Source organism: Drosophila albomicans, chromosome X, assembly GCF_009650485.2.
Source record: "Drosophila albomicans strain 15112-1751.03 chromosome X, ASM965048v2, whole genome shotgun sequence".
Classification (NCBI taxonomy): Eukaryota; Metazoa; Arthropoda; class Insecta; order Diptera; family Drosophilidae; genus Drosophila; species Drosophila albomicans.
The window spans coordinates 12,369,539-12,389,246 of record NC_047627.2 but is presented as its reverse complement, the minus strand read 5'-3'; the positions used below and the strand labels follow the sequence as shown (position 1 = coordinate 12,389,246).

The 19,708-nt window shown below is 44.3% G+C and overlaps 3 protein-coding genes across 3 annotated transcripts in view; 1 reads left to right on the top strand and 2 right to left on the bottom strand.

Moving 5' to 3' along the window:
• LOC117575378 (E3 ubiquitin-protein ligase highwire) overlaps positions 1–15,002 on the bottom strand; it is a 66,766-nt gene extending 51,764 nt beyond the window's left edge. Inside the window, exons 1-13 of the mRNA XM_034259555.2 lie at positions 14,466–15,002; positions 12,868–13,978; positions 12,421–12,804; positions 10,111–11,215; positions 8,445–9,192; positions 8,239–8,378; positions 6,740–7,287; positions 4,791–5,853; positions 4,501–4,731; positions 1,033–3,595; positions 829–976; positions 649–751; positions 449–584 (exon numbers count right to left, since the gene is read on the bottom strand). Of these exons, the coding sequence (XP_034115446.1) occupies positions 449–584; positions 649–751; positions 829–976; positions 1,033–3,595; positions 4,501–4,731; positions 4,791–5,853; positions 6,740–7,287; positions 8,239–8,378; positions 8,445–9,192; positions 10,111–11,215; positions 12,421–12,804; positions 12,868–13,978; positions 14,466–14,536 (8,351 nt within the window). The 5' untranslated portion in view covers positions 14,537–15,002. The remainder of the gene's footprint in view (positions 1–448; positions 585–648; positions 752–828; positions 977–1,032; positions 3,596–4,500; positions 4,732–4,790; positions 5,854–6,739; positions 7,288–8,238; positions 8,379–8,444; positions 9,193–10,110; positions 11,216–12,420; positions 12,805–12,867; positions 13,979–14,465) is intronic.
• Positions 15,003–15,368: 366 nt separating this feature from the next.
• Positions 15,369–16,104, top strand: LOC117576566 (NADH dehydrogenase [ubiquinone] 1 beta subcomplex subunit 7). Its single transcript, XM_034261410.2, has 2 exons — positions 15,369–15,477; positions 15,543–16,104. The coding sequence occupies exon 2, from the start codon at positions 15,546–15,548 to the stop codon at positions 15,897–15,899; it is 354 nt and encodes a 117-aa protein (XP_034117301.1). The 5' UTR covers positions 15,369–15,477; positions 15,543–15,545; the 3' UTR covers positions 15,900–16,104.
• A 509-nt stretch (positions 16,105–16,613) lies between these two features.
• Positions 16,614–17,850, bottom strand: LOC117576557 (transmembrane emp24 domain-containing protein 5). Its single transcript, XM_034261398.2, has 2 exons — positions 17,756–17,850; positions 16,614–17,685 (listed from the first exon to the last, which is right to left on the bottom strand). Exons 1-2 carry the CDS (start codon positions 17,756–17,758, stop codon positions 16,969–16,971), a joined length of 720 nt encoding a protein of 239 aa, XP_034117289.1. The 5' UTR covers positions 17,759–17,850; the 3' UTR covers positions 16,614–16,968.
• Positions 17,851–19,708: the final 1,858 nt, after the last annotated feature.

Here is a 19,708-nt window from a genome sequence, read left to right as displayed (position 1 = left end):
ACAGAAAGCAATATGTTAACGTTATGCCAAAGAGGAGAAATAAACATTATGTTCAAATTATGTAGATTTTTAACATCTCATTCATTTAAGAGTGTCAATAACAACACATTAGAATGTCAGAAATCAACATTATGTAGAGAAAGAGAAATTAAAATTCTGTTAACATTATGCTATGTAACATAGTTGGTATATGTATGTAGTTAGTTAGTTATTTTTATACCGGGTTATTCAGCCAAATGTTAGGCACAATGTAGGTAAAACTATGATCAGATTGTTTTTAAACATCTCATTCATTTAAGAGTGTCAACAAAACCAATATTATTAGCAACACATTAGAATGTTAAACAGCAGAAGAACATTGGGTTAACATTATGCTAATCAGGTTGGTTAACATAATAAGCAAATGCTGCTGCCACATTTCCATCAATCAAAATCATGATAAACTCACCCGATGGGCAAATACGACTCCAGAGCCTGATGCACAGTCAGTTGTGGTTCGGAAAGCGCAAATCCCTTGGAGAGCAGCGCATGATGGGTGCTGATGGTCTCCTCAATGCCGCTCAAATCATCCATTTCCTTGTCATCTGCAAGCGCAACAAGCGCGATCAATCGCCATCAATCAAAGAACGAATAGAACGCTAAGCTTACCTGGCAAATTGAGATCCTTCTTCATGAGATTGGCGCTGCACATGCCGCCTAAATAGGAGAGCTCCTGCTCCAGACGTATGAGACACGAGTTGCTGGCATTGATCTGAGCGAGATGGCAATAGAGAGAGAGTGTGAATTAGAAAGAGATAGCTAGAGGGATGATTGATAGATACGACTTACAGCTGTGGGATTGTCATAGCCAACAACGAGACACTTGAAGCCATAGCGATTGTTGTGCGGATCTTGGGCATACAACGATGCCGTCTCGAGAGAGAACTCGACGCAGTTGCCGGGCAGAATGAGCACGTTCTGCAGCCAGTTGGATGCGCTGGGGAATACCGAGAATTAGAGCAAATCATATAGAGATACAGAAGAGAGACTTACGTGTTGAATTTCTTGACCACAATCCAGTCGTGATCGACGACATCCTGCGATCGCAGCGGCGACACTTGAGCGGCGCCCGGACTGCGACAGCAGCTGCTCATGAGGAGATGCGCATTGCTTGAACTGGCGCCGTTTCCTACCTTCTGCTTGCCACTCACATTGTTGTCCAGCATGTCGTAGTAATCCTCGCCAGCAGCAGCAGCAGAAGCAGCAGCGGCGGCGGTCGCCACATTCGCAGCAGTTGCCGCTTGGCAAGTTTGTGGCATCGCCGTTGCAGCTGCGGGTCGAATGGGTATCGAGAGCAGCAGGTAATCCTCAAGCTGAGCGGTGCCGCACTGTGGATCGAACTCAATCGTCAGCCACTGCACGCAAGGAGGAAACTCGACGCGATAGCAACTGATGCTCGCACTGCGATACGGATGCTCGCTCTCGACCACACAGTAATGATTGCTCGTCGTGCTGCTCGCGGGCGAAGGAGGCACGGGCAACGGATCGGGACGCAGCTGCTCGTTGCGCTGCTCCTTGGAGACATGCAGCTGATTGAGAGCCGCAATGTGTGGCAATATCTCCTTGATCAAGCCGAGTATTTGGACCGAACTCTTGGGATCGCTGCACGCGAGGTTGGCAATGTGCGCATAGACGAGCGGCAACAGTGTGTGAAACATGTTCGATGCTGCCAAATTGAACACTTCTAGTAGCTGCAAGGCGGCCACTCCTCCACTGCCTCCAACGCCACCACCAACAGCGCCGCCAACAACGCCGCCAGCGCCCATCATGAGTTGCGCCTCTTCAGAGTCCGAGTGCAGCAGCTGCGATGGCGGCAACTGTTGCTGCGGCGTCAATTGCACCGGCAACTGTTGCTCGGACAACGGCAACGGTTGCTCCGAGGCAGCCAGCTCGTATTCGGCACGCTCGTTGCCATTCAACTTGGCCGCCAATTGCACATTGCAGAAGTTCAATTCGGCCGTCTCCTCGACACCGATTTCGGTGGCACCAATTTCGATTTCCATCTCGAACGGATTCGTCGAGCGTTTGTCGAACTTCAGCGTCTCCATGATGCCCTTCGAGAAGCTCTCGATGCGTTTGCCCAAATCCCTCGCCGTCGTCGACAACTGCGGATCCACGGGCAGTGCAGCTGTGCGCGAATTGTTCGCCCAATTGATGTCCATGTGCTCCTCGATGGGCGTGATGTTGTGCTCCGAGTCGATGGTCTGAGTATGATTCGATGACGAGTTATCTGTCGGCGAGCACGAGGCGGCCATCGCATTGCGTGCGAGTATCAAGAGCTCGGTGCACTTCTTCGTGATGTCAGCGGCAATCTGCAGGGCTGTGTCCCGCGTCGAGATCTCGTTGCTCCCGCCGGCGGCAGCCGAAGTGCTGGCACCTGACGATGTGCCCGCCACATGTCCGGCATCCAAACTGCATCCAGCTGTCTCCTGCTGCTGCTGTTGATGTTGATGCTGTTGTTTGATAGGCGTGCTGTAGTAGAGTATGCTGGGCAATTGGCCACGCGCCGGTGTGGTGCCATTGAAGCTCAGATCGCAGGCATAGAAATGAAAGCTGGCGCCGCACGGACCACGCACCGTGGGCATGCCCGCATCGCCGGAGCAGGTGCGCGCTCCTTGGGAGCAGAGGCGCAGGGCATAGCGTGCATGCTCCTTGATGTGCACGGGATGCTCGAACTTAATCTCAGCGAGATCGTTGTGCACCGCCTCCTGATCGTAGCTGCCCGATATGGACTCGAGTGTTTCCCATTTGTGTTGCGGCTGCAAGTCCACCGTGTTGTCGTAGAGCAGCTCCAGCTGATAGTCATAGCTGCCCGATCCCGAATAGATCATGGCCCCAGCTATGGCAATGCCGGGTCGATCCACCGAGAAGGCAATTGCGTCGGGTCCAAAGTTACCCGTGTTCCAGGTGCGACTCAGATCGCAGCGAGCGAAACGCGAGCCCGTCGAGTGCAGCGTACGTGGTGGCAAAAACAATTTATCGTATTCCCCCAGCGCCGTTTGGTACACAATCTCGGCCAGCACGCGTGCGAGTAGGTGACAACAGTTGTCGATGAGGCCCTGATTGATGCACTCCTTGATCGCATAGCTGCCGCCGAGACTGCGACTGTAGATCGACTCGATGCGCGATCGAATCGGACTGGCAATAATGTCGAGCAATCGCACCAGCACATCCTTGAATGTCCACGAGTTGCTGAGGAAATCGCTCTTCTCCTGCTGTGTGCGATAGATCATCTGCTCCACCAGTATGGGATACTGATGCGCCTCCGTCGACGACAGCATTGGCAGTCCGGAGTTGTCGCTGGGACTGATGATCGATTGGCGTTCGTTGCCCGATGCATTCAGCAGCGAGAATGTGGCACGCAACTTTACTGTTGGCGAACAGAGACCTGCGAGTATCGCGCTCAAGAGGCGCGAGTGCAACGCACCGCGATCCATTTGGGCCAACAGATCGCAGAGACAGTTCCACTTCAAGGACGACGTGGGGTAAAAGGCATCGAAACAGGCCACGAAACTCAAATGGCACTCGTCGAGAATCTCCAGCACGAGAGCATAGCCTAAAAAGTATTACAAGAGGAATTGTAATAAGTATGGAGTACTATTGAAGAAGATTAATAATATGGATTATATAATATTAATATTGAATACAATAAGCAGAAACCAATATTTTCATTTACGTAAAGCACAAACTCTTAAATATATGTACAATAGTTGTTCTAATTAACTAGCTGAACTACCAACTAACAGGCCAAACAGTAAGAGGAAGGATGCACAAAGAGTTACAAAACATAGTTTCTCGTGCAATAAGGCTGGGTTTTGCTTAAAATTCGAACTCGTAAATCAGTCACGCAATAAAACTAGTATACAAAAAAGCTTTTGTTGCCCGAAAAGACATATTCTTCATGTAAGCAGCGGAAGGCTAAAAATTATGCATAGCAATAAAACAAACTCTGTTATTGACTTGTGACTAACTACATAAAAAATCTATGTAAAATATAGGCGATTCTTCAGATCAAGCAGGCTAGTTATAGTATAGTAAATACAACATATAAAGAAACAAATATCAAAATAATCAACCTAAAATAGTGTCAAGAACGAACAATAAATTTTACCATTATGTTTTTTATCTATTTGTTTTAAATGTTACTAATAAAACTAAACAAAACTATATTCAAAATCAAATATAAGATCGAAACCGCTAAGGTAAGCAAACAATCAGACTGACAGCTCAAATTTTCTGTGATTACTGAGAAACTAATGCGCGATTCATGTACACATTAAGTATGGTTTTTAAAGTGTCAAATCAACATAATCTGAGTTATTCATAGATACATTTTAAATCTAAATTTGGCAACTATCATTTTTGCATACAGTGATGAAATCAGGCATCCAGTTCTCATACATAAACTACTTTGGTAAAGCTGAATCTAAACTCAACAGCAACTCCTATATCCCAACTCACCCTCATCGGTGGCAATGTCCTTGAAGATGTCATCGCAAAAGATGCCAATGAGCAGGGCACGCACATTGCCAATGCACTCGGCCAGTTGAATGTTCTCGAGGTTCGTTTTGCGTCCGGACAGCGATCCAGAACTGAGTCCAGCCGACGTTGCCATGCTGCCCGAAGAGGGCAACGAAGCAGCATCGCACAAATATTTGCCAGCGCCGTTGACCACACGACTCGTAGGTTTTTCTGCAAAAGTAACGAGCAATAAGTGATCTTCATTTAAACTGACAATAAGTTACTCTTACCCTTTTGATTTGGCTTCTGTGGCAACTTGGAGCCGGCAGCGGCAACTGAAGCAGCCACGCTGCTGCCCGCTGCTGAATTATTGGCTGCAGCAGCCGCAGCTGCTGCTGTGGTTGAGCGTTGTGGATAGATTTCGTTGGTGTATTTGCGCAAGAGACGCAAACATGATTTGTTCACATAGCCGAGATACTGCAGCGTTTGCTGCAGCTGCAACGGACGAGCGCGATCGCGTTGCTCACGCAACTGCGTCTTGAAGCACTCCCACGACCAGCTGAGCAGCACGACGAGACTCTCGAAGCACTCGCGACTCACGCTGTTGGCGAAGGCGCGCGAAATACGCTGCACCGGATCCGCATCAAGCGGCACCGGCGACTGTTTGCAATCCTGGGTAACGAGGCGATACAATATGGCGGGTATTTGGCCAGAATTCACATCGGTGCCGTTGTTGGCCTTTTTGCTCGACTTGAACGAGAACACCACCTGATCCTCCGTGGTAACCGAACCCTGACCGCATGAACCGCAATCGGACGAGGGGCCCGCAATGCGTGCCCAAACCAAATACCAACGTCCGGCGGCGGCGCTCACCGGCTTGGGTAGCAGAATGTGAAACTTGCTGCGCGCCGCACACTCGTAGGGAACTTCTTTCGTTTCACTGACCAGGACGCCCTCCTTTTCGTAGCCACCGCCGTCGGCGCCCAAATCGAAGAGCTTCAACTTACAGCTGTATTCGCCACGGCCGCCGAACATGCCAAAGCCGCAGATGACGAGATCTGTGTCCGCCGAGAAGCGCATCGCCTCCACGCTGTGTCCGGAGTAGCCCCAACCGCCGCCAAAGTTATCGAAGCGATTGATCACCTGATACTCGCCGCTTTGCGCCTCGGCCGTTTGATGCGGCTGCTTGGGCAGCGTCTGCTCAAAGCATCCTGGTATGTTGTCCTGCGCCGAGGTGAGTATATCGAGGCAGGCGAGCAGATTGAGCGATGCCTGCGAGCGCGATACACGCGCCTCTGACTTGCTGGGCAGCGACAACTCCGGCGACAACAGCGCGCGATAGTTGCCCGCATTCTGCATGAGCGGAAAGAGAGTTAAAAAAGTGTCAGAAAAGTGCAGTCGAGTGTGCCGAAAAATATACCGCAAAAATACTAAAATATACCGAAGACTATATTTGGTATATCGATATTGAACTACATGTGAAATACTATAGAGTAAAAATATACAGAAAATATACCGTAAAAATACTAAAATATACTGAAGTCTATATTTGGTATATCGATATTGTACTGGATTCGAAATATACTTTACATCAAAAATACACTGAAAATATACCTTAAAAATACTGATATATACTGAAGGCTATATTTGGTATACCGATATTGTACTGCATTCAGAATATACCAGCCAAAGCAACTAAGACCTGATTACAGTTTGCGTTTCTTTACGTACAAAAGTGTTTCTTTAATAATTTATGCATTTATTATCTGACCACAATTTTCTATACATCCTAAATACTGTAGTTATTATTGTATGCACCAAAAATCGCAACTCTATCTTAAAATTTACGCTTGCTACTCGACATTTGTCGATTTGGGGGAAGGCAAAAATTTGATATTAGTGCAGTATGCCAAAAATATACCGAAAGCTATATTTGGTGTATCGACATATCATTCCATTCAAGACATATAATACAGTACAAAATATATCAGACTGCTAGCCAACGTAACTAAGACTTAATTATTAAAATATACCGAAAGCTGTATTTGGTATATCGATATACTGTTACATTGAAAATATACCATAGAGTAATAAATATGCCAGATTGTCAATGTACAACAATAACAAGTGATGTCAACAAGTAAATTGTAGCTCTAGCTCTTATAGTCTCTGTGATCCAGTGTGTCATATGTTCAGACAGACGGACGGACAACGAATGGAATGAATAAATGATAGTTACCACATCGTATTCGGATATCTCGCTGGCCACCACATTGTGGCAGCGCAGTTTGCGTGCGGCGCCATCGAACACCCACAGCACATTGTAGCTGGGATCCATGGCGAAAGCAATTTGCGGCGGTGGCGGCAACGATTGCTGCTGTTGGTCTGGCGATGCAGCGGCTCCTCCTGCTTGATTAGCCGCCTCCTGCTGCTGCTGTTGTCGTGGTCGCACTACGCGTCGCTGTCGGGGGGTTGCGGCACCCGGCGATGGCAGCTCCTGCTCCTGCTCGAAGATGTGATTGCGTGCCTCGTGCATGCTGCGCGACATCTGGTCGTTGATTGGCACTCCAGCCGAGATGCTGCTGCCGCCGATCAACGGCAACTCGGCCAGCGGCGTCGCCACGTCCACATTGCGATTGATCTCCTGGCCGGGCTGTCCGCTTACCGGCTGCTGCGTCTGCAGCAGTTGCGCAAAGTTCGTTTGGCCACGATAGTGAGGTGTGCAGCTGCCGTCGCTTCGGTTGATCGACAGCGTTTGAAATGAAAGCGGAATGCTGGGAATGAGCACTGCAAAAGGGATTAAAAATGTAATTAGTTCAATGATTCCAAATTTTTAAACAATTTAAAGTGTGTATCTAGTTATATTAGGAGAAATATGCATTTAATGTAATTCAATTCTTAAACTATAGGTTGGGAAAGAACTGGACAGCAGTAAAAATTTACTTATTTATTCGTTTCAATAAAAAAATATGAATTTGATTCAATTCAACTTTTAATTTGTACACTTAAGGGGAGCTTAAGAAGATCAAAAGGAGTGCAAATTGTGTTTTTAGTCAATTCAATGAATCGATTCAATTAAATTCTTAAACTGCAACTAACAGGAGCTTAAGAGAAGTATAACTACTTTGTTAACTTGTTTAATGATTATGGAGAGAAGCTCGAGACGAATAAAAATGTAATTATTTAATGACAATAATAGATGACATCTAAAAATTGTAAATCTCATATTCTGAAAGAATAAATCAGTCTTCCGATATGTGAACAAATATGCAATGCATTGATTTAAAGAAAGTAAACATACAATTTATGTAATTATCTTAAATATGCACTTAAATGGAACTGCAACTGAGCATAAATATGCGAAGACGGACAAAAATAAATGTCAGTTAAATTTTAACTATTTTAAGCTTCTATTCATAAAGTATTTCACACTTGAACACTCATCTAAATTAGACTGTCTAAATTGTTAAGCTTACAAAGAGTTCTAAGTGTTATAAACATATTCTTTGCATCGAACTTCTTTGCATAAAAATATGTAGACGGACAAAAGGGATTGTAGTAAAATGCTAATTATTCAAAGCAGCTTTTCAGCATCTAATTGAAAAGTAAATTCTAGGTCAGTGAAGTTTTTGTGCCTCAGATTGATAACAACTATAAAGAGCAACAAGTTGTAATGGTCTTAAGTAAACACTTTACATCATCAGCTAATCAACTTTGAACGAAGTCAATTTTACTCACGTATCGTCTTCTTGTTGGCCACCACATGCATCTTGGGCAGCATTTGAGCTGTGATCAGCGACTCGTCGATCTTGATAAACGTCTGATCGCCATTGGCGCCAATCCACGTCACCTTTTTGCCATAGCTCGGTCCGAGACCACTGCAAAAACAAAAATGAAAGTTAAAATCAATGCGAAATATATAGAAAACAAAGAGGAAATCTTACAAGACTGCGCCCGGTGCACAGTTCCAGAGAAACTTTTGGCGCTGCGCAATCAAAGCCGCCGTATTGGGTGGAATTAAAATCGATTCCTTAGATCCGCCGGGCAATATGCAAGCCACATCTGCGGCGGTAGCCTCGTCCTCTGGCGGTGGAGGTGGCGGCGGCGATGACAACGACAGCGAGCCCAAAGCAGCCGTCGCTGGCGGCGCTTGCGATGATGGAGGCGGCGGCGGTGGAGCGGCGCCAATGAGCATTGGCTTCTGGCCGTAGGCATCGCCGCTGGGCAGACGACCCAGCTGACCCTTCTGATAGTTGCCAAACGTGTAGACGACGCCCTTGTGCGTGAGCAGCACCGTGTGATTGCTGCCAGCGGCCACCTGACTGATGGCGCCTTGCACCTGAACGCGAATGGGACCGCTGACGGGTTGCAGATCACCGGAGCCCAGTTGTCCGTATTGATTGCTGCCAAAGGTGAAAACCTCGCCGGCGAGCGTCAGCAGTACGGTGTGATGCAGACCGCAGGCCACCTGAACGATGGGCGAGCCCGTGGGCAGTTGCAGCAGCTGAGGCGCCAAGGGGGCGACACGTGGTGGATCCTTTTCGAGATCGGTGGGTGTGCCGCAGCCGCCGCCAGCAGCGCCAGTGTCCAGTTCCGAGGGTTTCTTCTCCTTGCGCCGCATGATCAGAGTCTTCGAGCGTTGCTGACGCTGCAGTTCACCAGGCAGTGGCTTCAGCTCCACTTTGGCATCGGCTGTGGCAAAAAAGTGAAGTTAATTGCAATCGAAGAGTGTTAAACTGCTGTCAGAGTGCGAGCGATAAGCGACGAGCAAAGTGAGAAGATGGCAGAATGAGAGCTTTGAGAGAAGCGAGCTACATTGTTTTGAGCAAGTTGAAGCCAGAAAGTGGAAGGAATCTCTGTGCATTCATTTTATCGCTTCGCATCGCTTTTCGCTTAGCTCTTACTGAGCCAACTTTATAATGTTGCATATGAAACAAGTTAGACTGTGAGATGCACGTTACTCATTTTGAATAAAAGCAAAACAGTGCGGCATTCATTTTGAAATATACCAAATTACAATAATATACTGCAAAAATGCTAAAACATACCAAATATTTGAAATGTTACATTCCAAATATACCATAGAGGTGAATATATACCATATACTAAAAGCCGATTGAAGTTAACATAATTTGCCATAAGAAGTACTTCTTAAAAAGGTTTTTAGGCATCCTAAATACTGCAGCTATTATTGTCTGTACCAAAAATCGCCCTAGCCTCAAGACTACGCTTGTTATTCGATTTTTATCGATTTGCGAGGGCGGAAGTAGGCGTGGCAAACATTTGAAACAAACTTGATCTGCCTGCAAACATAATAAATGATGTCGAACAAAAATTATAACTCGTTTAATCATTTAAAGTCTAGAAATTCGTACGGACGGACAGACAGACGGACGGCCAGACGGACTATACGGCTAGATCGTCGTGGCTGTTGACGCTGATCAAGAATATATATAGCTTCTGCCTGATACGTGCATTTTGTGGAGGCACAAAGTTATAATACCCTTCTACCCTACGGGTAGCAGTGGTTCATCGCTCGTTCTCGCCTAATATTATCGAATCCCTTCTTGCACGCATTTTGACATTAGCCTTAAGCATGCAAAAATTTACCTAGTTCGCTCTCCTGCAGTCCCACGCAAGCAGAGCAGAGTCCGCACTTGGCGCAGCCCGCATCGCCATGACCACAGGGACAAATGCTGCCAGCGAGACGCTGCTCGAGGGGCACATTCAACGCCGAGACACAGCTCACATTGTAGCCGGTGCATTCGCGGCACATGACGCAAACGCGACACTGGCCCTGCACCATGTTGTGATCGTCGTAGTCGCAGAGCGTCGAGAAGTCAATCTTGTGGCGAAACTTGTCCGCATGCTGGCCAAGCAGCGCATACGTTGTGGACGAGCTGGGCACATCCTTGACGGGCATCATTTTGTTAAACACCCGACCGCATTGGCCCTTGTTATTCAGTCCGAATGTGAAGAGCTGCCCCTTGGCACTGAGCGCCACACAATGCGCCTTGCCCAGCGCCACTTTTGTGATGTGCTGATCGAGCAGCTCGCAGACAAAGCCCATGGAATCGCAGTGCGCCGTATCCTTGCCGTACATGATCAGTTTGCCCGTCTTGGTGACAAAGGCGGAGGTGCCATTGTTGCATGCCGCATGCACCACAACGTGTCCATCGATCTTGCTCATCTTCTTCGGTTTAACCGCCTTCGGTTGGCGGCGATTCTTGGAACTGTCGCCATCCTCGCCACGACGTGCGGTGCCCGCAAAGTAAACAGTCCCATCATCGTTCACCAGCAGCGCATGGATGCCATCGTGTCCCACCGCCACGTGCACAATGTGCGCCGCCTTCGACACAATCAGTTCGGTCAACTTCAGCGTTGGCGTTCGGCCCACACACTTCAGTCCGAGTGCCGCCGATTTGCCGTAGTAGTAGACACGTCCGTTGCTGGCGCGCACCAAGCCAAACTCCTTGCCACAGGCCATGCCCAGGACATCGGCATCGCGACACGGTGCCGGCAACTTCGGCTCGAAGTTGTTGTGGGCGGACTGAATGCGTTGGATCTGATGCTGGTTGAGCAGCTCATCCTCAAATGCCGCATAGCCTAGTGTGCGGAACTTCTTCCGTGCCAGCTGCAGCGGCAGCTCGAACGGCGGCGGCTCGCTGCTGTAGCTGTTGTGATAGAGGTTCAGCTTCTTCACCACCAATGTGTCCTGCAACCAAGAGTACAAAAATTAATATTAATGTGTGTGGATTGTATTGAAGGAAACAAGAAAACTTTCAGTTTAGTTAATATCAATTTAAATGGTAGAATGCCTTAGTCGCTCTGTCTCAACTCATTCGCTATTTCATTAAAATTATAATAATAATTCATAATTTTGCATTCTACTTGTGTTATTAAATTTGTAGAAACTAATAGGAATCAAATTAACACAGTTTTCGTAGCCACCTTAGATAAATACATTTGACAAATCAATAAATTAGATATGCAGTTAAAACTTCTTTTAAAAACTTGTGTTGACCGTTTTCCAAACAGATTTTTTACTTCAAAAGAACCACATCAAATTCTATTTTGAATTTATCTAGCAATACTTTGAAGGGCATCTATTAAAAACTTATTCCAATTCGTGATTTAAATTTCCAATTATTCCAATTGTACATTTAAGCACACTTTTTAAAGAATTCTTGTTTTGCTAAAAAATTAACTGTGAATTCTAACAAAGAATGAAGTGCCTAGCTATATTATGTTTCTTCTTCCAACAAAATTATGCAACATTTAACTTGCTTCGTTTTCAATAAAAACTTCAACAATTGCACACAAGAATGGATTAACATCCTAGTTTCTATTAAAGAAACAAAGAGAGAGCCTTATCAAGAATTAATCTAATATTCTAAATATATATAAATCTGCTATCTACTGTACTTTCATAATAAGAAGCCAATATCATACTTTTTCAAACACTTAAGTTGAATCTTCAATTGTGTGTTTACAGTTGCTAAAGAAGATCAAGAGAGATCCTAAGAGGAGGTAACTTTTCAAATTATTTTTGTACTAAACTCTCACGCGTTACATTTTAAGAAGCTTAAATAGATCTTGTTTAAATATGTAATTCCAATTTTAATTAGTTTTGTTTATACGTTTCAGCAGCCTATATTATACCACAAAATCTACTGGTAATTTTAATGTATAACTTTTTGAGGAGGCTTTTTTGAACCCATTTCGGATAACTTGAGATTACTCTAGCAACGAATTAAAAAGTTTAAATGATCAATTCAAATTCTAAACTAGTTTCATTTCCAATTGTAATTGATCCTCAAGAATCTATTTTAACTTGAAAAAGCAACTTTTAATTTCTATAATAAAATTCTAACAACAAATTAAACTTATAACCCCTCTTTGTAAGAAGTAAATACTTACATCGCGATTGCTGCAGATGGCGTGCAATGAATCGTCGTCAGTGAAGAGCACATAGTTGAGGCCCTCGCGCATGGAGAGCATGTTCAAGGGATTCATCGACTTGACCGCCAGCGTGTCCATGCCGACGAGCTGCAGCTGATCGGCGCTGCGCTTGCAATTGCGACGGAAATATAGTTGTCCCCCGCTGTAGCCCAGCCAGGCGGAACGTTCGCGACAGAACTCTTCGTTCTGGGCATAGATGTGACCCTTGTAGGAGCCGCCAAAGCCGGTGCCAATCTTCAGCAAGGTGCCGCCATACAGCAGATAGACAAAGACGCCATCGCAGGCCATGGCGGGTGCTGTGAAATGCTGTGGTCCGGTCAGCATGGGCAGCTTCAAGGCGAACTGCAAATGAGAGGGCAAAAGATTAGCCAAGGAATCCCCCATAAATACTTCCAAGCTACTCACCTCATCGATCAGAGAATTGTGTGGCACGCCATGGCTGTGGAAATCGGGACGCGTTGGCTTATTGAGTGCCGCACTGACCACGGTGTGCTGCAGTGCAGCCAGCACTGCCGGCAGCTGGACAATCTGTGCCGACAGCTGACGCGGTGACATCAGCATGGCCGCAATGGCCTTCAACATTTTTCCCGTGTCCCCACGAGCAATGCACAGACCCAATAAGGCGGCACAGGCCATCGCCGACCAATTGGCCTCGGCTCCGGTGCTGGAACTGAGCGCCGCCGGCATGGTGGCCAAGTCAAGCAATAGATCGTACAGTGGATTGATTAGATCTTCGGGTTCCAGTTTAAACGATTCCGGCTGCTGTCCCTGGATGACATCAAGCAGCGCCTTCAGCGCTTTTGTGCACAGCAACGGTTGAATGTGCCGTGCATCGGCAATCAGCTCGAACAGACTGCGCAATCCGGCGCCCACAATCAACGGCACTGTGGCATACACCGGCTCGCGTTCCTCTCCCTCATCCGTATCGGAGTCGGCATCGCTGTTGGCACCATTTCCTGCCAAAGCACGCTTATCGCCGCCAGCTGCTGCTGCTCCGGCAACTCCAGCAGCAGCCGCTGCCGCCGCTGGGGCTCCGCCAGCTGCTCCTCCGCCTCCGCCAGCTGCGCCGCCAACGGCGAGCGCCGCGTGACAAGAGCAATCCACTAGGTTGCTGACCATGCAGCTGCCGGCGCAGACCAGGCAACATGATGAGCCCATGTTACCGCTCCATTTCTTGAGAGCGGACGCCGATGCCGAGAGCGGACCGCTGCCCTCGTGGAAGAGCGCAAAGCGGGTCTCGGCCTCGAGCACAGTGGAGCGTATCGCGGAGAAGACAGCGAACTTGGACGCATTCGGATCGAGTTCAATGTGGGCAACGGGAAATGCGGGCATAAACAGCAGTTGATCCTTGACCAGCGGTGGATCCAAGGGATTTACCAGGCCACCGCCCGCAGCTCCGCCAGCGACTGCATTCCCCTCCAGCACGGCGCCGGCGGCAGCGGCTGCCATGGCAGCGGCCGATTTCTCCTTGCGGCTCTTGCGTTTCGTGAGCGCCTTTCGCTCATTTTGCAATTTCCTGAAATGCGAACAAAAATAAATTAATCGATAAGTTCGTAATTTCGTATTTAAATTTGGTTGGCAGATGGCGCTATCGATTTAACAACAAACAAATTAATGCAGGTCGCGGGTCAGCCGAACAGCTGTTTACCGATCAGCTGTTTTCTTGTCGGTTTTTGCAGTGCTGCCCACTTGTCGTGCGCAAGGCGAGCGCCAAATTTCAACCCCGGCAACGACAACAACGACAACGGCGCCCCGACGTCTATTGTGTGTGTCTGCGTGGCTGTGTGCGTCTGTGTCTAGGGGTTGAAGACCTACATACATTTGAAAAACGAAAATCGATCGATTTTTCAACCCCAAAATACATATATAAAATGGGATGCGACGACCGTTGCAGCCGCCATCCAGCCAACCAACCATCCAGCAGCCGCTATTTTTTTTGTTGCCATTACAGTGCTTACAGTATTTACATTTAGATTAAGATTTAGTTTTAGATTTAGATTTACCTGCGTGTATTGCTCGTGTACAATTCATAGAAATGATCACCATATTTCATTGGATTCAATAATCCAACCATTGCTTTGCCACAAATTCAATGGCCTGGCGATGCGCCTCCAAATCGATTTTATGTATGCGCTTACATATACATAGATATCCTTTTATATGTACTATATATATTTTGTGGGAAATGCGTGGGACGTTGTGTAGGTTTTATACCGTTAAAAACGAAGACGACACTTTTCTTTTCGCTTTTAGTCTATTGTTTTTAGTTCTTTGCTTTGTCGGCGGCGCGCGCGGGCCACAGAGCGACTACAACGGGAATATGTTCGAAAGATTGCCAGCTTTCTTTTTGGCTAGAAGTTTATTGCACAAAAATTTACAAAGTAACTAAGAATTAACTATATATTCTACTGGCGAACTTAATGCATATTTCTTGTTGTATGAATTGCACCAGCGTGACCGCAAATTCTATTTCAAAATATACTAATTGGGTGCAAAATATACGACATGCGCCGCAAGGCTGGTCACATTTGCCGTAACGAGAAAAGAACTGCGCGTGTTCTTTTTGAAAATAAGAATTAATGTCTTAAGTTTTTATTCATTTAAAATCTTATTCATAACCATTTCACTTTAATTTATAATTTTTTGAAAATTTATTTTTATCAAAATAAATCTCTGTACTAGATTGAACCAACACCGTAGTAACCGTCTATTGTTTCGATAACATTTCGTTACATGCAGTAATCGATGCTATCGAATTAATTAAAATAATTTCTGCTGACTGCAATGTTTATAACAAGAGTGGGTATATTTTTTATTATTTCATATGTTTAGCGCTGCAGGTATTAGAATTTACAAAAGTCAAATAAAAGTAGCTGCTAATTGTACGATAACAAACGATATCAACAGCTGTGATGCACCCCTGAGCATGAAGCAGCTGTCAACACACGGCCTACAAGAACAACAACAGCTGAACTGACAGCAGCGCCGAAGCAGCAGCAACGAAAAACATTTTACGTAATTTATTTTGTGTTATTATCAATTTTGTTTGCATTTTAAACAATGTTCTGCACCGCCAACAGAGAATGGGCAACGCTCTCAATCATTACATGAAACCAGACGTGGTACCCGGGCCCGATGTGGTGCCTAGCTTTGATCCCATGCTGGGCTTTGAGACGCGCAAGGAACGCGTCATGATTGCCACCAAGGAGGAGATGGAATCGGCGAAACTGCCACTGGAGGATCGTGACTATTGTGCCCACAAGCTGATCGCCTATCAGTCGTGCCGCGCCGACAAGTTCCCCTTCGTCTATCAGTGTGCGCACGAGAAGCACGATTATCTCACCTGCGAATACGAAGATTATGTGCTGCGCATGAAGGAATTCGAACGTGAGCGTCGCCTGCTCGAGCGTCAAAAGCGTCTGAACAAGGCCGCTTAAGGCTCGCGTGGAGTTCGTCAAGTGTTCAGTTCAGTTCAGTTAAGTCGATTGTTGGTCGGGACGGGGGGCAGTTGATATCCAAGAAATTCACATACAATCCACATCAACACACAGATGAGAATGCGACAACAACAACAACAACACTGCGCCTGCCCGTCAAGCAAGCGAAGGAAATTTCAATAAAATAACATGCCTAGTAATAATATGCATCTATTTTGTTTTTTTTTTTTTGTAGTCAATTAAATTAAAGAAAAACTGTTGAAAACGAAACGAAATTGTAAATTGCAAAAGTGCCACAAAACTGATTGACAAATGACACCCACAATGTGGAAGGTATTGCTGCCGAAATAGCTCTCCACTGAACAATAGGACTGCACTTCCGAATGGATAAAAGTTAGATTTCTTCAGTTAAACATTTGTTGTGCCTAAGTGCTTACTAAGTATTGCAATAAAAGCCGTTAAGCGATCCAAACCAAAAGTTCTACTCGCCAATTGGAGTCATCGCAGTTGATTGCCTTAGATGTGTCATTTAACATTGTATATGTTAAGCTTTGCATTAAGTAAAACGTACTTTTACTAAAGTTAGTTAATCATCAACTATTAAACATTTCCCAATAAGAGTAACATTGAAATGGACTGTGGATTGTAGTCCGTAAAATAGGCATCCAATTGGATTGCATTTTGGTTTACCGTTATAAAATGAAATCGACTTGGTTCTATTCAACATTTTATTGGATTAACCTGAACATTATGATGCTTAACTTACAATTGCTTTTAGTATAATAAATGCACACACACACACACTCGTACATACACACACACATGCACACAGATGCAAGGCAAGAGAGAGATAGCATGAGCAATGGGCATTGGGTCTGCAAGTAGAACTAATTAGAACTATGAACTACAAACAAACCGAACAGAAATATATTGTTGACACTTGATAAGGAGGCCTTGTGATAATATTTTGTAACAATTTGCACTGCAAACAACATCTTTGGTAAATGCTACAATGATGATGATGAGATGAAGGTGATGATGATGATGATCAAGATGATGTGGAGTCTCATCAAATGCCCAATTTACGCCAGAAATGATGCATGCGTCCGTGTGTCTCGAAGATGCTGCGCAGCATAAACACTTGGATGAGTCCGACGCCAATCATGGCGCTCATCTGGAGCATGGACCAGTTGTTGACCACCTGGAAATTGGCCTCGGCCTGATTGCGATCTCTTGCCTCATGCGAACGCAACAAATCCTGCAGTTGTCGCGCTTTTGTCAGTTGCATGCGAATGCGTCCAATGAAGTCCATAATGTCCTGCACCTTCATGTCATAGTATTCGTCACGCGACAGGCCCGTTAGCTCGTCCACTTCCGTCTTCCACTGTTCGTCGCCATGATTGGCGTCGCCTTCGCGTTCCACGATCAGTTCGAAGAAGACGGTTTTACGATTAAACATGCTAAAACTGTTATCGAAACAGAAACGATAGTCGCCATCCTTCTGCACCTCATGCTGATGCATATTCTCGGGCTTTTTGTAATCGCTGACAATAACTAAGCCAATGGGATCGAGGAGGGCGAAACTGATGTCGAGATCACCATGGCCACCATCGATGACCTGATATTCAAAGTCAATGATTTCGCCAACCTTGACGGTGTGATAGAGACATTCCTTTTTGCCGGCGTCCACATAAACAGTCATCTCTTTGTCATAGCCGTTGACTAATGCTGGCCAGAGCAGCGTCATTGTTGCTATGCACAGCCAGGGTCCAATATTCCATTTTAGCTGCAAGATGGTTGGTATATATACATTATATTAATTTCATTTGCGTTGCTTTCACATCATATTTTCTTACCATTTCGACTGCTTTTTTATTTGTATGCAAATAAATCTCTGCGGCGTGCCTCAAAAAATGGCGATATATGCACTTACAGTGATTGTTGATACTATTTTTAAAAATATCGCACATCGATATACCGCAAGCAACTTATCGATATACTGCCCAACTGCAAGTTGGTTCTTTATTCGATTACTATGAAAATCGATTAGTTGCATATAAATAATTGATTGAATTTAAATAATTGAAGTTTTACACATACATTTATAAACATTTTCGGAGTTGTTATTTTTTAAAAATTATATAAATTATTCGGCTATTGAGACATTTTTTCAAAATATCGACTAGCTTCGTTGTCTTTTGCACTGCAACCGACGCGAGATGGCGCTTGCATGCAACTTATTGCTTGCAACTGAAAAGGGCTGCATTAATTGCAAAATCTTGTTTAAATATTTATTGTATCATATATTTTTGATTAAATTTGGCTAAATATATTTATCTGGCTTTGTTACAAAAAATATTTCCAACACTATAGCGCATCAAATCGGTGCCGCAGATATATTTTTAATTTCTTGTGCAGCTTCGTTGACTTTTGTATGGCTTAAAAGATACGTTAACGTGTCGTCAAATAAAGCAAGCGACACTAGATGGCGTTGTGGACACACTAGTTTGGCGGGCGATTCAAGTTACGGAAACGGAAATTCAAAAGAGTATTTTTTTTTAAATGACCCGAATATTAGCGTGTTAGCTACATTATATTAAAAATTTTAATTTTCAGGATAAGTTTAGTTTTATATTTAGTTTATATCAAAATAATTGTAAAAAATTTTCAGATATTCATAAATGTTGTTTTTTGTTGTGTTACTTTCATTTACTTTCTTTTTTAAGCGCTTAAGTTTATGCATTAGTTTGAGTTCGAGAGACATCTTACGAGGATTCCCCTCCGAAATAATAATGTATTTCGTATTTCTCTATTTTTCTACCTTGATTATATTTTGAGTTTTCATACTAAATTTATATGACGTCGCCGAATTTGACCAAGAAACAGGTCAATATATAACGACGCATTGAAAATGTTCAAGAAATGCGTTAAGTGAAATAAAAGTAAGCATATTAAAAAAAAATTGAAATCATAAACAAAAGGCTTAACAAATAAATTTGTTATACAATACAATACAATAAAAGTAAAATAATATACCAAAAAAAAAAAAAAAAAAAAAAAAAAAAATACTAAAACATATGAAATATGTATATACTTATGTGACGTAAGCAGCTTTCTTCTGTTTCTGCTGTTGTGCTGTGTTTTCTTCAATAAGGAAGCTACAGTCAATAATAATTAAAAGATACCTGCTGACCAATTTCAATAAAGTCAAAGCAATACGGTATTATTATTAAATATACCGACAAAATACTAAAATACAGCTTATTGCTTATGCTTGCACTTGGTGTGCTTTTGGTTTAATAAAAGCGAAATAAAATATACCAAATGAATATACCAAAAAATACTAAAATATATGAAATATATGTATACTTATGTGAAGTAAGCTGCTTTCCTCTGATTCCGCTCGCTGCTTTTGGCACTTGTTCTGCTTTCGATTCTTCAATAAGAAAACATTTGCAATAAAAGTCAACTAAAATACTGAAAAAATACTAAAATATATACTTATGAGAAGTAAACTGCTTTCCTCTGTTTCTGCTCGCTTTTTTTTTGGATGCACTTGTTGTGATTTCGGCTTTTAGCAAGAAAACATTTTCAATAAAAGTAAAGAAATATACCGAAAATATACCAGAAAATACTAAAATATATACTTATGTGCAGTAAGCTGCTTTCCTCTGCTTCTCATCGCTTCTTCTGGATGCACTTGTTGTGCTTTCGGCTTTTAGCAAGAAAACATTTTTAATAAAAGTAAAGAAATATACCGAAAATATACCAGAAAATACTTAAATATATACTTATGTGAGGAAAGCTGC

What these genes read in the sequence shown, in the direction of transcription:
- LOC117576566 (XM_034261410.2), top strand. Translation starts at nt 15,546, where the DNA reads ATGGGCAACGCTCTCAATCATTACATGAAACCAGACGTGGTACCCGGG.